At 33.8% G+C, this 15009-nt stretch overlaps 1 protein-coding gene across 42 annotated transcripts in view; it reads left to right on the top strand.

Moving 5' to 3' along the window:
- The window catches only part of ppp1r12a (protein phosphatase 1, regulatory subunit 12A), a 95076-nt gene that overhangs the window by 76669 nt on the left and 3398 nt on the right, over positions 1–15009 (top strand). For 6 of the 42 annotated variants that reach the window (XM_087246546.1, XM_087246529.1, XM_087246543.1 and 3 more), the window contains 6 exons: positions 337–464; positions 1251–1313; positions 7780–7906; positions 8004–8108; positions 8639–8686; positions 10939–10989. In XM_087246546.1, the coding sequence (XP_087102672.1) occupies positions 337–464; positions 1251–1313; positions 7780–7785 (197 nt within the window). In that variant the 3' untranslated portion in view covers positions 7786–7906; positions 8004–8108; positions 8639–8686; positions 10939–10989. Of the gene's footprint in view, positions 1–336; positions 465–1250; positions 1324–1486; positions 1826–6175; positions 7060–7165; positions 7907–8003; positions 8109–8638; positions 8687–8977; positions 9015–10938; positions 10990–13392; positions 13594–15009 lie in introns of those variants that run through there. The other 36 variants (XM_087246539.1, XM_087246521.1, XM_087246535.1 and 33 more) reach the window with 11 other exon arrangements.

Genomic DNA, 15009 nt, shown 5'->3' with positions numbered 1-15009 from the left:
TTGAAATCGTTGTCACTTTTAATCAATCCAGTAAATTCTTGCTGAAAGAAATATACATTTCTTAAAAATAAATACAGAAATTGCACAATAGTGTATTTGGTTTGATATGCAGCCAGTTTATATTAGTTACACTGAAACCCACAAACCATAACAGTATACAAAGAATACTGGCATTAGGCTTTCAATTCATTTTTTGACATTTATTTTTCTTCCTTCAGCTTGCCCAGGATTTCTGTCACAGTCTTAAATAAAATGGGGATTTCCACTTGTGCTTTAAGTGTATTGTTAGTGTTTTGGTGTACTCATAAAAATATCACGTGTCTGTTTCCTGCCCAGAATCTGATCGAAAAGAGAAAGATGAGGATAGAGACGGTGATGACAAGTCTCAGCCACGCTCTATACGCGACCGCAGACGACCTCGAGAGAAAAGACGATCCACTGGAGTGTCCTTCTGGACCCAGGATGTAAGAGAAACCTCCTTTGCATGAACGCACACACACACGGTCTTTCCTATGCTTAAAACATCCTAGCAGATTTATGTTCAGCATTTAAAACTATTATGTTTATAAGTATTTTAGATTAATTCTGATTAGTTAATGGGAAAGAAAGTTGTTTACGCCAATGCATTTATGTAAATTTAGTGAATAGTGACTGGTTTTAAAATGTAAAGGCAAGACACTGCAGGGAATTGGGGAAAAACTTACCATACTTTGACTCACAAAGGCCTTTTTTGTAACAGGTTTTTTTTATCTTATGTATAAATATGCATAAATAGGTCTTATTAAATTGAATATGCACACATTTGCATAATCCTCTGTTGTGATGTTACTTTCTTTTTACAACTTCAATTAAATTAAGTCTGGCTGACTTCATCATGTTGTAAATGTTTTTGGATTTTAAAAATTTGTTTGTTGTGAATATTGAGTGACAGGCTTTATCATGTTAGCTTGCCAAAAAAACTGTGATAGTGCACATTCTTTACATCAACTAAGATTTATAAATAGTTTAGAATTAATTAATTTCCTTTAAACTACTTGTAGTCACAATAAAGTCTAAATGGACCATTTTTATGTTGAGTAATTATGTGAGATCAGCCAATAGCAAATACTGATAGAACTGTCCAAAATATCATGTCTTAACTTTTTTTCCTGTTTAAAAAACTGTTTTATTTTGAGATGATGATCGCTGCTTGATTAGAACATTGTTTCAAAGTTTTATCAGAACTTGAATTGTTTTCATGTGTTTTACAGAGCGACGAAAATGAGCCAGATCATCCCTCAGATTCAGAAGGCAGCACTAAAGGAGAGCCTCAGGTGAATATCAGCTTACCCACAATACATCTGCCATCCCAAATCTAGCAGACTAATACATAATTGCCTTTTTTTCTTTATTTTTTGCTAAATACATACTAAGTTTGACTCTCTTTTTTTATTTATTTATTTATTTATTTATTTTTATTTTTTTTTACGGGTTTCACCTTGTATAGTCAGAACAGGTTGACTTTCCTTCATGTCTGGCAGGATGAACAATTAGTTCATGTTACCGTTTGTCTGCTGACCTCCTCCTCCCTCTCCAGCTTCCTGGAATTGTCCCAGCAGCATTAGTCATCTTAAAAATGAAAGGGGACCTGATTCACAGCCTGCGACTGTCACCTTTTACAGGAATGTTTTAGCGAGTGTGTTTACATGCACACTAATGTGCTGATAACCCACAAAATCCAGCTTATTCAAGCAATCTGGTGTTTTACCAGCAAACTCATTACCGGGTAAAGCAAGGAAGACATGTTTGCAGGATGATATCAATAAACAATTTTATCTCGTCATAATTTGCACATCTAAGATTGTGTTTTATTTATGTCAGTTGTCATGTTCAGTAAATTATTAAAAACAAAGCAAGAGCTGAAAGTTCCATTGATAATGAGCATTTTTTTCAGACTCTTATATTTTAGTTGATTTATTTTATTTTTAAGACCATGTAAAGAATGTTTTCTTTGCCATTAAATTAAAATTATTAAACCTACACACAGGAGCCTGGTAGAAATACTCATTATTGAAGAATTTCAGTCGACATTTACAGGTTTCTGCATCTGAATTATTCATAATTTTATTTCAAGATGCTGAATTTTGACTGTAGCACTTTTACTTCTGCTGCATGTTGATTAGAACACATTTTCTAAAACTGTTTGCATTAAGAAAACTGAGGTGTGGTGTATTTCCACCTTTCTTGCAAAATATTTGCTCTGTCGAGTTGGCCTTATATTCACAATAATGCTGATGATACAAAGGGCGACATTTTGAGCAACGTTGTCGGGCAATATAGACTGTTTGGCTGCTTTCCTATCGAGAATAAGCAATAGTAACTGTTATTTAACTCTGTGTTGCTCATTGATAGCATCATTTCCCAAAGTTGCCCAGCAACATTGCTTTTAAAGTTGCCCTGTATATAATCAGCATTATAAGGATGTATTGCTATCACAGTTCACATATGTGCACTTCTGTAAACCAACAAAAAGCAAGCTAGTGAATTGGTATGCTGAGAGTGAAATTGGCGTAAGGAGCAAAAGTCTAGCTGTGATGATCAACTTATGCCGTTTATGATCTTCCTTCATGTAATTGTGCTTACATGACTATATGCATTGTCTGCTTATTAAGCTTAATCAGGTTAGGAATGTGCATGTAAACACACTCGGTGATCAGTTCCTGGCTGTAGAAGTCACTCTTCCAGTAATAAGAGGACGACGTGTCTAGTCACATGAGTCGGTGTATATTTGAGCTGTTAGTGTTGTGATATTGTGAGTCACAGTTAGGATAAGATAAATATCCGCCACATCCTGTGCAAACATGATCCTGGAAGCATATCACACACAGTTGGGCGGACAACTGGGAATAAGTGATTAAAACGTGAGGAAACTAAGAGGAGAACAAAGCTTTGCTGTTGACCGTTGGGTCATTGGTAGAAGAACAGGAAACTGCTTTTTGTGGAAGAATAACCAGCTGACGCCTCAAATCATCCTCTGATTGCAGCAATTTTCCAAGTGCGCCTGTTACAACATCTCATCCGAGTTGAAATATAGCTCAAATATGACTAAGTAAAAGCTAAAGATCATCTCTTGGTTGAATGGTTTTAGATGAGGGGTGTTTTGAGGGCCACAGAATGAATGAAAAATCTAACAGGGTCTTTGGGTTCTTTATGAGACAGCTGTTTTTTTGTTGGCTTAATAGCACACATTTCCGCTTAGTGGGTTGCTCTCCATTGAAAAGGAAGTTTTGACACAAAGCTAAGTGCAGCTTTATGCTTCCAGGGCAATCGCGAACAGGAAGTGAGTTGCACATCCATTTGGGACATTGCCTGGGAGATACTCATAGACTTCATACAGGCTCTCAGATCAAAGTTACAATCTTTAGCCAGGATTAAACACAAAAGACGGACAATTTTGGTTGTGTTTTTAAGGAAATACTATGCCATAATATTTAAAAAAAATCAACATGTTTCAATGGAATTTATTATGTTTTGTAATAGTAATAAAGCATGATAACTTGTACATATAAATGAAATCAGTGTATTTATATTTAAAGTGTATTAGCCATGACATTTTAAAAATGATATACTTAGTCTAATGCTGGATTTACACCAAATGCGTAAGTATTTGCACAAGTAGGTTACATATAGACCTGTCAAAATAATCAATATATTGATTTATTGTACAACACATGGACATGACTTTAATCATTTTTCGTGATGTAATGTATATCGCCCATACTTAAATTAATGTCAGCAACATTTAAGCTGACTGCACAGTCTCTGTCATCTCATCAAATCTCTATTGAAGGTGTCAGTATGGTAAAAAAAAAACTATTGTATTTTACTATAAATTACTATAGTATAGTATACTATAGTATATTTTTATGTGGGTGGCTAACAACTAAAAATAGATCTAGTAGAGGATATGGTCTGCTTTGTGTCCTGTTCCTCGGTTTGAAAGTCTAAATTGACTTTAAGCATGTGACTTTTTTTTCCTAGTTCTTTCTACCTTGCACTTTTTTGTTAATAGGTTTTATTCAGTTGTTTAGGAAGCATGCATTTTGGCATTCTGATTCCAATGCCTAATTAAGAATAAAATATTATCTGAATATGTACTGAAATCATGATGCTATTATGTTCATGCTTGCATTATATAATAAATAGCATAAATTGATTTTAAAGGGACAATAATATCATTTATCTTAATAAATTATGGTGCAATATCCGACAACAAAAATGTGATATCGTGACAGGCCTAGTCACTGCAAATGGGTAAATAGAGGTGAATTTCTACTGGATAGCATTAATGATGCTAAATGCTATATTGAGTCTTCTGTGGCTGTTCAAAGTATAGTGATAACTATTCTGTGTGCGACGTGTTATATATCCAATGACCCAGCATGACATCAGTGCTCTCCCAATCAAAGAAAATCAGGGATTCTAGTTTCAGTAAAGAAAACCATTGCAAATTGCAATTTGATTAGGCCTGTCATGATATCTATCTTTTGTTGTTCTATATATTGCATCAAAATATATTAAGATATACAATATTATTGTCATTTTAAGACCATGTTTTTAAACTTATAATATAATGACAGTATAAGGTAACACTTTAGAATAACGGTCCATTAGTTAATGTTAGGGAATGCATTTACTAACATTAAGTATGAATAATCTTGCAAGGCATTAACCGTAGTTCATCATTAACTAATCCAAAGTTGAGCTTGTGAACATTAGTTATTGCACAGTGAGTTAACATGAACATTTACCTTAACTAACATTAACAAAGAGGAATTAACACTGTAATAATGTATTACTAATTGTTTGTTTATGTTAGTAAATACATTAACTAACATTACCTAATGAACAATTATTGTAAAGTGTTACCCATTATAATAACATTGCCATGCAAGTACACTCTCCACTCCACTCTACACTCCAAAGAACAAATATTGTTTTATTCTTAAGAATATTTGATTTAATTATAGTCCTTTTAACAATTAAATAATTAGCCATTGGAACCTGAATGTGAAAATGCATATCCTAGACAACTTAATAATAATAAATGTTAGCAAAAAAGTGCAAGGTAAAAAGAAAAAGAGGCTGATATCTGATCCACCAAATCTATTTTCTGTTGTCAGACACCCATATGAAAATATACTAAAGTAATTTATAGTAAATACTAGTGTTTTTTAACCATACTCACACATCCAATAGAGAAAGAGATGTTGCGCAATCAGCTAAAATGTTGCTAGAATTTGCTTTTATGTATGGGCGATATATATTGCATCACCAAAAATAATTGAGGTCATGTTTGTGTTGTGCAATTAGTTGATGCATTGATTATTGTGGCAGGCCTACAATTCAAAGGCATTTTTATTTTCCGAGTTGAACTAAAAAAAAATCTACAAATATCATATCAAAACAAATGTGTTGGAACTCAAGTTATCTGAATGGAATTTATATGAAATTTGTTGTTCAGAAGTAAAAAAAATGGGGACAGTAAAATACTTTAATGCAAACAGACAAGTCTGCATATTAATCACAGTATGCGCACTCCATATTACTCGCTTTCAAAAATAGCTGTAGGAATGCCAATCCAAACTCATTCCAGTACCCTGTGTGTACTCTGAGCAGCTGGGGAATAAGATCAGACCCAGAACTCTTGGCTGTGAATCAGGAATTCACGGAGAAAAGCCTCCTGAGGGCTGAGAGGTCTCTGAGTTTAGAGTGTAGAGGAGGGCCGGTGACCCACGTCCTTTTTACTTCCTTTTACTGTGATAAATGTGACTCTCACATTGAAGTCCAACCATTTGAAGCATGACTCTTATTAGGACAAAATCAAATGGATTACACCCAGATGTCTTCAAACGCGTCCTTTACTGTAGAGCGGTAAATGATAGATGGCTGACCTGCTCAGACTCTCATTAAATAGCAGCATTAAGCAGGCCATCAGAGCCAGGAACGAGAGCGTCACAATCCATCCCAGACTAATTGATAATCTGCATTCTAGACACACTGATAGTCTAGACAGTAGACAAACAGACACACTAAATGCATTATGGGCATGTGATTGATTAACAGCAGGTACAAATTTTGTAATAACTTCCATTTTTTTCTCTCTCTCTCTCTCTCTCTCTCTTCATATTCACAGAGCGACAGACTATCTAGGTATGTATCTCACTCTAATGCAACCTTTTTTGGGGTTAGTTCATTCAAAAATAAAATTGGGCCATGATTTTGTCACCTTTATTGATCTTCTTTTTCTTCAACGTTCATAAAGGTAAAAAAAAATAAATTTGATTCACATTTTAATCCAAGTCTTCAGATAAGACACAATCATTATATATGATGAACAGATTTCATTTGGAATTTATTGATAGACAAGTCATCACCCTGGAATTATAAGGTTCTTTCTGTGTTCTGATTGATTTTGAGATATTGAGCTTCAAAGTTTTTGCATTTCATTGCAAACAGTATGTGTGTGACATTTGTTTTTTTTTTTTTTTTTTAAAAGTCTTAATGTAAACAACTTATAAAAAACATTCCATGACGTAAATAAGATGTCATTTAATAAGAATATGCCAATAACTCTATTTTGACAAAAATGTCACCTTATAATTCTAAGGTGACGAAATGTAGACAGAAGCTTGACCATTTTTGATCAACAAGCAAGAATGAACCTCACCAATCTTCGTGGAAATTTTGTGTGAAATGTAATTGGTTATTCCAGAAGCTCAAATGTGCACATGTAAAACACTAGAATGAACCTTGTTGGTTCTTGCTTGAGCTCAAGAATGATTGCCATTGACTATTGTGGAAGCTCAAGTCTTATTGGTTCTTCCAGAAGCTCATTGGTTCTTGTAGGAGCTTTAGACACACGTGTTGTGTGATATTGGAGAATGAATCTAATTGGTTGGTGTGGCAATTCACATCTCACCGGTTCTTCTTGAAAGAGCTCAGCCGTACTGATGTAATGCACAAAAATGTACCTCATTGGCTCTCGTAGAAGCTCAAGCCTGATTGGTTCTTGCGGAAGCTCAGATTTCATTGTTTATTCCAGAAGCTCAGTATTACAACTTTGACACACAAGAATGAACCTCATTGGTTCTTTTAGAAGCTCAAGCCCTCACTGGTATTGCAGGGGCTTAAACATGCTAATGTTTTGCACAAGAATGTACTCAATTGGTTTTTGTAAAAGCTCATTTCTTGTTGGTTTTTCCAGAAGCAAAAACGTACCAATGTATAAAGCTCACTGGTTCTTGTAGCAGCACAGTCTTGCTGATGTAACACCCATTAATGAACCTGATTGGTTCGTATCGAAGCTCAAACTTGATTGATTCTTGTGAAAGCCAAATTTTCATTGGTTATTGCAGAAACTCAAATATGCTGCTGTCACACTTGAGAAGGAATTTCATTGGTTCTGCTTTATCAAGCTATTATGCTGGAGCTCCTGTGACTAAATTAGAATGTTATAAATATTGTATACTGATCAGTGTTTATATGGGAATAGAGGACAAAATGAAATCTGTTGATCTTGTAAAGTGTATTCACTTCACAAACAACCATAAATCTCTTAAATTTGATTCATAAAAAGATCTTCATGTTGCAAAAATGATCAAATTTATTCTGAATTTGGAAGGAGGGTGGGTTAATGGTGACATTATTAATTTTGGGTGAACTACTCCTTTAATATGCTAGTATTATAAATATGAAACTTTGAATTGAAGTTATTTGCATCTTTATTTCCCACCTCAGCAATGACCCTCTCTCTACTAGCACTTCATCCACTGACCGTTATGAGTCTTTGAGTAGCCGTGGCATTGGGGAGAGCCGACGTCCGTACTCTCGTTTCGAAAAAGACGATTCCACTGATTATAAGAAGGTGCGAAAACTGCGCTGTATGAGTGTGCGCTGTCAAATGTTGAGTTTTTTTTTTTTTAGGGCTGAAGGTTAACCCAGAGTGCTCTGTTTATTTCCAGCTTTATGAGCAGATTTTAGCTGAAAACGAGAAGCTGAAAGCTCAGTTACGCGATACAGAATTGGAGCTGTCAGACCTAAAGCTACAGCTGGAGAAGGCCACACAGGTGAGTTCAGAATTGATTTATTATTAGTTTAATTTACCTGTTGATCTGCTTGAGAAGCTTCAGAGGGATTAACAGACAATGTGCTTCAACAGTGAGTACGTTTTCATGGACACCAATAATTCAATTTGAATGCGATTATGACAATACTTGATTAGGAGTAAACCATGTAAACGATTTTTGATTCATTTAATCAGATTAAGGTCATAATCAAACTAAAGAGAAATCAAATTAAGATGTGTGGAGTATGCCTATTTTAGTCGCATTATTGAAGTGCACTACAGACATGTAAACACCTTAATCAAACTATGGAACTTCACATACTCACTTATTTTGTAAAAAGGGGAATTATAGGTCTCCTGTAAAACATAATTAAGTTATTTACTATAAGTTACTTGAGCTATTTATTTTACTTACTATTATTTTTTCATTATTAATAATGTCCTTGAAATAGTCAATCGCTTATGAAAACCTTTGGTGTTGTTGTGAACAGGCCTCATCGACTGTGCTTTTTGTTTTCCCCATTTTTACAGAGACAGGAGCGCTTTGCCGATCGATCACAGCTGGAGATGGAGAAAAGGGTAAAACAAATGTTACTTTAATTCTTTTTGTCATTTTTTACTTCAGTTTTACTGTATGCAAATCCTCATATTTTATTCAAATAAACCCATCATGACCATGCTAGAGCAGGTTTACATCAAACTAATGCCGTGATTGGGCACTGAATCCATTAAATGCTTACAAATCAGCCCATTCCAGCTCATATGCTGAGATTTCTGAGATGTTTAAGAAGTGGTTTAGAATTAATGCTTCATTCTGGCCCTCGTCGAACAGACGGTTGGTAACAGTTGCGCACTGGTTTATGTCTGAAGGTTGCAGGCAGATCTCAGGCTCAGCTGGGTGCTTTGGGTAATGTTTAACCTGAACGTAAAGTGTTTCCAGCTTTGCTAGTGGCTGAATCACATGCCTATCACAGCCCTGAGGGGTCTGAACTAAACCCCGTCAGCCAATCACAGTCCTTCTTTCACTCTGCCACTGTCTATCATGTAGGATGTAGGTGATGGTGTGTTTTCTCTTTCAGATGTTGAATCTGCATGTGTGTGAAACATCATCTTTGTGTGGAAAAATAATTGCTGGTTTTTATTTTGTTTAATATTTACATTATTGTTCAAGTTGTATAGTATTTTTGTTGCTAAAACTTAAATTTATTTGAACTCCTATTTAGTTTTTGTCTCAAAAGCCATTAAAAAATAGTTTTTAAGTGCTGAACAAAAATTAGTCATATCCAAATTGAAAGTGTTTTGACATAATATGTGTGTGTACTGTATATTTTTATTATGTATATATAAATACACGGATACATGCATATATTTCAGAAAATGTTTATTTATGTTTAGATATAAAATATATACAGTCGAAGTCAGAATTATTACCACCCTGAATTATTAGCACCCCTGTTTATTTTTTCCACCAATTTCTGTTTAATGGAGGGAAGATTGTTTCAGCACATTTCTAAGCATAATAGTTTTAAAAACTTATTTCTAATAACTGATTTATTTTATCCTTGTAATGATTACAGTAAATAATATTTTACTTGATATATTTCAAGACACTTCGTTACTGCTTAAAGTGACATTTAAAGGCTTAACTAGGTTAATAAGGTGAACTAGGCAGGTTAGGGTAATTAGGCAAGTTCTTCTATAACGATGCTTTGTTCTGTAGACTATCGGAAAAAAAATTAGCTTAAAGGGGCTAATAGTTTTATCCCAAAAATAGTTTTTAAAAAATTTCAAAACTTCTTTTATTCTAGCCAAAATAAAATAAATACAACTTTTTCTAGAAGAACAAATATTATTAGACATACTGTGAAAATTTCTTTGCTCTGTCAAACATAATTTGGGAAATATTTAAAAAAAAAAAATAAATTAAAGGGGGCTAATAATTCTGGCTTCAACTGTATGATACAAAGTATTATTAATTTAAATAATAGTGTAACAAAATATATGGTTTTGTTTTTATGTATGTGTGTGTATAACCTATAATATATGTAATACACACACACATTGTCAAAACAAGCTTTTTTTTTCAGATGCTATTAGTCGCGAATCATCTTTGTTCAGCATTTAGTTCAGCTTTGTTCTCATTTTTTTCTAATACACAAATGTTGTCATATTGCATTACATTTACTTCGTATTGTATTTAATGAATTCCCGTTGAACTGTTACAGCCATACTACAAAATTGTACTAGCTATCCAAACTGGTATGATTTTCTGGTTGAAAAGAGAAAGGATATAAACTAATGTAATGTAAAACTAAAAACATTAATTGTGTAATAAAGAAATACACCTTTTTTCTTTTACATACCACTATTATTACCATCTCCTCTATTGTACTTCTACTACCACTACTAATAATAATTGACATTAATTATTCCTGAAACCTACACAATAGTTTTTACTTATTTTAAAACTGAATAATTGTATTACTTTAACAACTTTTCCTAGAATCTGTTTTATATGACTATAATTATATTAATACATGGGTAATTTAATTATAGTATAATATTAAATTCTAATATTTTTTTTATTAATAATAGAATGTTCTCAGAGCAGGTGTGAGCATGAGTAAACCAGACTGTATTTCTGCTCCACTAAGCAGTGTGTGTGGTTCTTTTCACCTTAATCACTTCCTTTAGTTTTGACGTTCATTCACCTGATGCCTCCACACGATTCTGTGTGTTTCTCTCTGTTTGCAGTGCTAGTGGATCATACAGTTGTGTATGTGTGTTTTATGGTCATTTGCTTGAACTTGTTAATGTTTGTGTGTCTGCAGGAAAGAAGAGCTCTAGAAAGGAAGATCTCTGAGATGGAGGAGGAGCTGAAGGTAATTATGTTCTGCCCTTTGCTGTGCGTGTGGGTCACCATTATAAAACCACTAAAATAGAAAATCTGTTGTTGTTTTTATTCATATTTTTTTTTCAAATGTTTATGTGATTTTTAAATCTGTTTTGGCCTGTTTTCTGTCAAAATGTTTGTTAAAATGTGTATTTGTTATGAATACAGTCAAATATAGATGATCTTAAAGTAACTAATAGACTAAAAGCTATAAAAATAGTTTTGTCTGGTTTGTAACTTCATTTGATTGTGATTCTGGTGTGACTGCAGTTAATGTTAAAAGCATGAAGTGGGAGCAGAAGTTTGTGTGGACTAGATTTTTTCAGACTTTGCTTTTTTTTGTTATTGTTTTATTTTTGCAACATTTTTCTTATTATTTTAGCATTTATCACTGAATTCACTCCAGTTAAGTATGGGAGTTTGTGTTTATTTCCAATTTTAGGATACATTTTCTTCATTATTAAACAAAATGTTTGACAGCTGGTAATGTTCTGGTAAATTGCAAGGTCCCGTATACTCAAACACCACATTTGAAGTCTCTTTAAGACAGATGTGGTACTAATATATGATAAATTCTGTAAGTCTTGAAGTTAACTAGCTGAATGTAATTAAAGCTTACTTTTTATCATCATCACGTTAATGATTTTATATATACAATCATATATGTTTTTTTAATGATTTTTCAGCTCAAGAAATCACACTTTTAAATTTGTCCTCACCAATTCTCATCCTCAAGTTTTCTATAACTATGAACACTTTCAATAAAAAATATGAATATTAAAGGGGCCTTATGTAAATTGTTTTCAATTGTTAATTATTTGTTTATTTCTAGTGTCAACATAAACAGCTTGAAATGCCCCTTAGAAAGTCAGACCCTCCCAAATTGACAGATTTTCTATAAAAGTCTGGAGACTGACGTTTATCTGAAGGATTCAGTGCGTTTTGCCATTAAATCATAAATGCTCTTTACATGGGCTCCCATGAGTCTGAGGTATATGCAGCATGTATTTACACATTCTTCTAAACATAGTGCATTGATACAAGTTTATTTCCAATTTCAGGCCATTGATCAATGTTGTTTTCAAGCACAACTGATGCTGCAGTTGATTTAACGGCCACCAGGGTCACTAATAACCTTTCCCTTAAAGGGATCAAATTAAAATGTGAAATAAAATGCCTCCTGACAGGTTTTTAGCTGGTTTACCCTGTTATCTAGGTTGCTGTATTAGACATCTTACAAGCCAATTGATTGACAGCAAGTGCTCTTCATGAAATAATCTTAACATTTAAAAAAAAAAAAGTCTGCATTAGACCGATAAAGGCTGATTTATACTTTCACCTGGCTCCGCAGCAAGTTTTTGAGGCTTTCATACTCAATTGTTGTACTATTATTTGCAATAACGAGACAATGTGGAGTAACAGTTGTTAAGAAGTCAGTGAGAGGAATTGCTAATTGAATATATTTAATTGTATATCAAATAAATGGGTTGCATATAATTTTCGAGGAAACTTTTATTTTAGTACAATTGCGGGTAACTAAGTAATATAATTTTTATTTATTCAAGCTAACTGTCTGCCTGCAAATTTAAATGCCTTGCACATTTTTATTGCTATTTTATTTTAGCTTATATTACTCTTTACTCTTCTTATTTGTCCACAAGGTGTCAACACTGAACCACAGTCAGTTTCACAGTCGTATTGAGAACAACAAACTACTGAAGACAGCAAAACAATTGATTGCAATTAAGACAAGTACTCGTGTATAGGAATTAAAATACATTTGTTTCAAACGAGTAACAAGACATTCTTATCAATCATAACTATTAGGTACAAGTGTGTAGTATACTAGGCATTTGACTGAACGTGTGTTTTTAAAAAAAACATACTTTAATTAGTATTTATTAGTTTCGGGGGTGTAGAAAGCACTCCTGTCCATCCATGCGGTGTTCAGTCAGTGAGTTTTTTTAGTGAGAAATTTACTACAAATTAAACTACAAAATAAAAGTAGTTTAATTAAAAAGCTTTGTGCAGCTTGTGCGCCAAATATATGCAGTGTTTTTTCTCAAAGTGATAAAAAAAGCCCGAAGGACTTCACATCATGTGTTGTAATGGCTTATAGTTATTGTGCACATGGGCAGCTAAAATGTGCCCACCCAAAGCAAACTTGCACCGCACACAGCCAAGCAAACTTGCAGACTTGCATATAAATGAGTATAAACCAGCCTCAAAGTGTTTAGGTGTGTATGTGTGTTTTCCTTTTCTGTTTCTTATTAATTTAATTTATTTATTTTTTATTTTGAAAAAAAATCATTTACACTTTTTGGTTAACATAGGACTGTTTATTTTTGTCTGCTGTCTGTCCTCTTCTCTGTATTTCTCTCTGTTTCTGTAGAATCTTCCTCAGGTAAAGCAGGTGCAGTCTCTGCGTCAGTATAATGAGCGCTTGCAGGCAGAGAACAGAGCTCTGGCCCGCGTGCTCTCCAAACTGTCTCAGGGCTGCAGTCACCTGCCCGCCGCAGACCTGTAGCTCCGCCCCCACCTCCCCTTACACCCCTCCTCATGCTCCATTCAGCTCCGCCCACGCCCATATAAGGCAGGTGCCAGCCTGTGTCTGAGCTGATGCTCCGCCTCCCTAAGTGCTCCACCTCCCTGCTTCTCTTATAAGGGAGGCTTTTGATGCTTTTTCCCTCCCTAAACAGTACACTTATTGCTAACAAATGGTTATGGAGTATTTGTTTTTTTTTTATTTTAAAATGTAGTAATTGAATCCAAATACCTAAGCTGTACTTAATTTACAAATTACATTTAAAAAAAAACTTGTTGCTTTAATTTGTTAAAGTACAAATTCATTTACTAAAAAGGAAAAAGATATATAATAAATGTAAGGCCAGTTTGCAACCTACAAACATTGTGCTAATAATAATAATATTTTGAAAAAGGAAATATTCATATGTTTTTAGAAAATTTAAAAAGAATAGAGATTTCATTAACTGTTAGTAATTAAATTCACAATTATAAATTGAGTGAATAATTTTTAAGTTAATCCGTCACTGTTATTATTATTGTTTTTTTTAACTGTTTTTAGTAATAAATTGTACTGTTGTTTTTATTGGCCCCTTCCCTCGAATGTGTTGCAGTGAAGTGCAGTTTCTTTTGACTCTGGCATCTTGCATGAGGTGCTTGACTATTTTGTGAAATCAAACTCATTATTATTTTGAAGACCACTGCTTTTTCCCCTCCCAGACCCAGATTCTGGTGCTGAACTGCCATATATGCTTTGCCTGAGGCTAATCTGGATTGCATGGCTTCTGAAAACTCATGCATTTTAATCCACAGATTGTCGCTGGCAAATGCCTAAATTACATATGGAGCTTCTCTTGCATTTTCTAGGCGATTGTATACACAACGAGGATGCAAATATTTTGGCCCATAGGCCTCAAACACCATGCACTTCCTTTTTTGGATCTTTTTTCTGTTGTGTTTCTGTAGCACTTAGGTTTTATAGACTTTTTAATGTTTCTGTGGTGCTCACAGACTGTAAATTTGACTCTTGGGAGGTACTGTTACATTGTTAAAAATGTAATTGTCAGTGGCAGGTTTATCACAGAGTAGTTTTTGCCTATTTGGAAACCAGATAAAGTGTTTCATTGGCACACAACATTTTGCTTTTCTTCCCTGTAATAATTCAACCAAAAATCAACGTTCTGTCATTGTTTACTCATACTGTTACTGTTTCTTTTTCGGTTAACAAGTTATTTAACACATCTATAAAATTCTACAATGTGCAAATAATAATAATACAAGTAATTGTGCATTTTCCTCATTCTTTTATGATTTTTCTTTTCTCTGTTAAACACAAAACAAGAGATTCTGAGCAATGTTGGAAACAAAACATTCTTCAGTTTATTTTCCTTTTGTGTTCAACAAGAGATAGAAACTCAAACAGGTTTTGATCAAGTGAAGCATGAGTTAATGATGTGACCTATCCCTTTGAGTAGACTTAAGTGAC

Source organism: Danio rerio, chromosome 4 (genome assembly GCF_052040795.2).
Source record: "Danio rerio strain M-AB ecotype USA chromosome 4, GRCz13ab, whole genome shotgun sequence".
Lineage (NCBI taxonomy): Eukaryota > Metazoa > Chordata > Actinopteri > Cypriniformes > Danionidae > Danio > Danio rerio.
The sequence above is the reverse complement of the archived record's forward strand: the minus strand, read 5'-3'. Positions and strand labels throughout refer to the sequence as shown.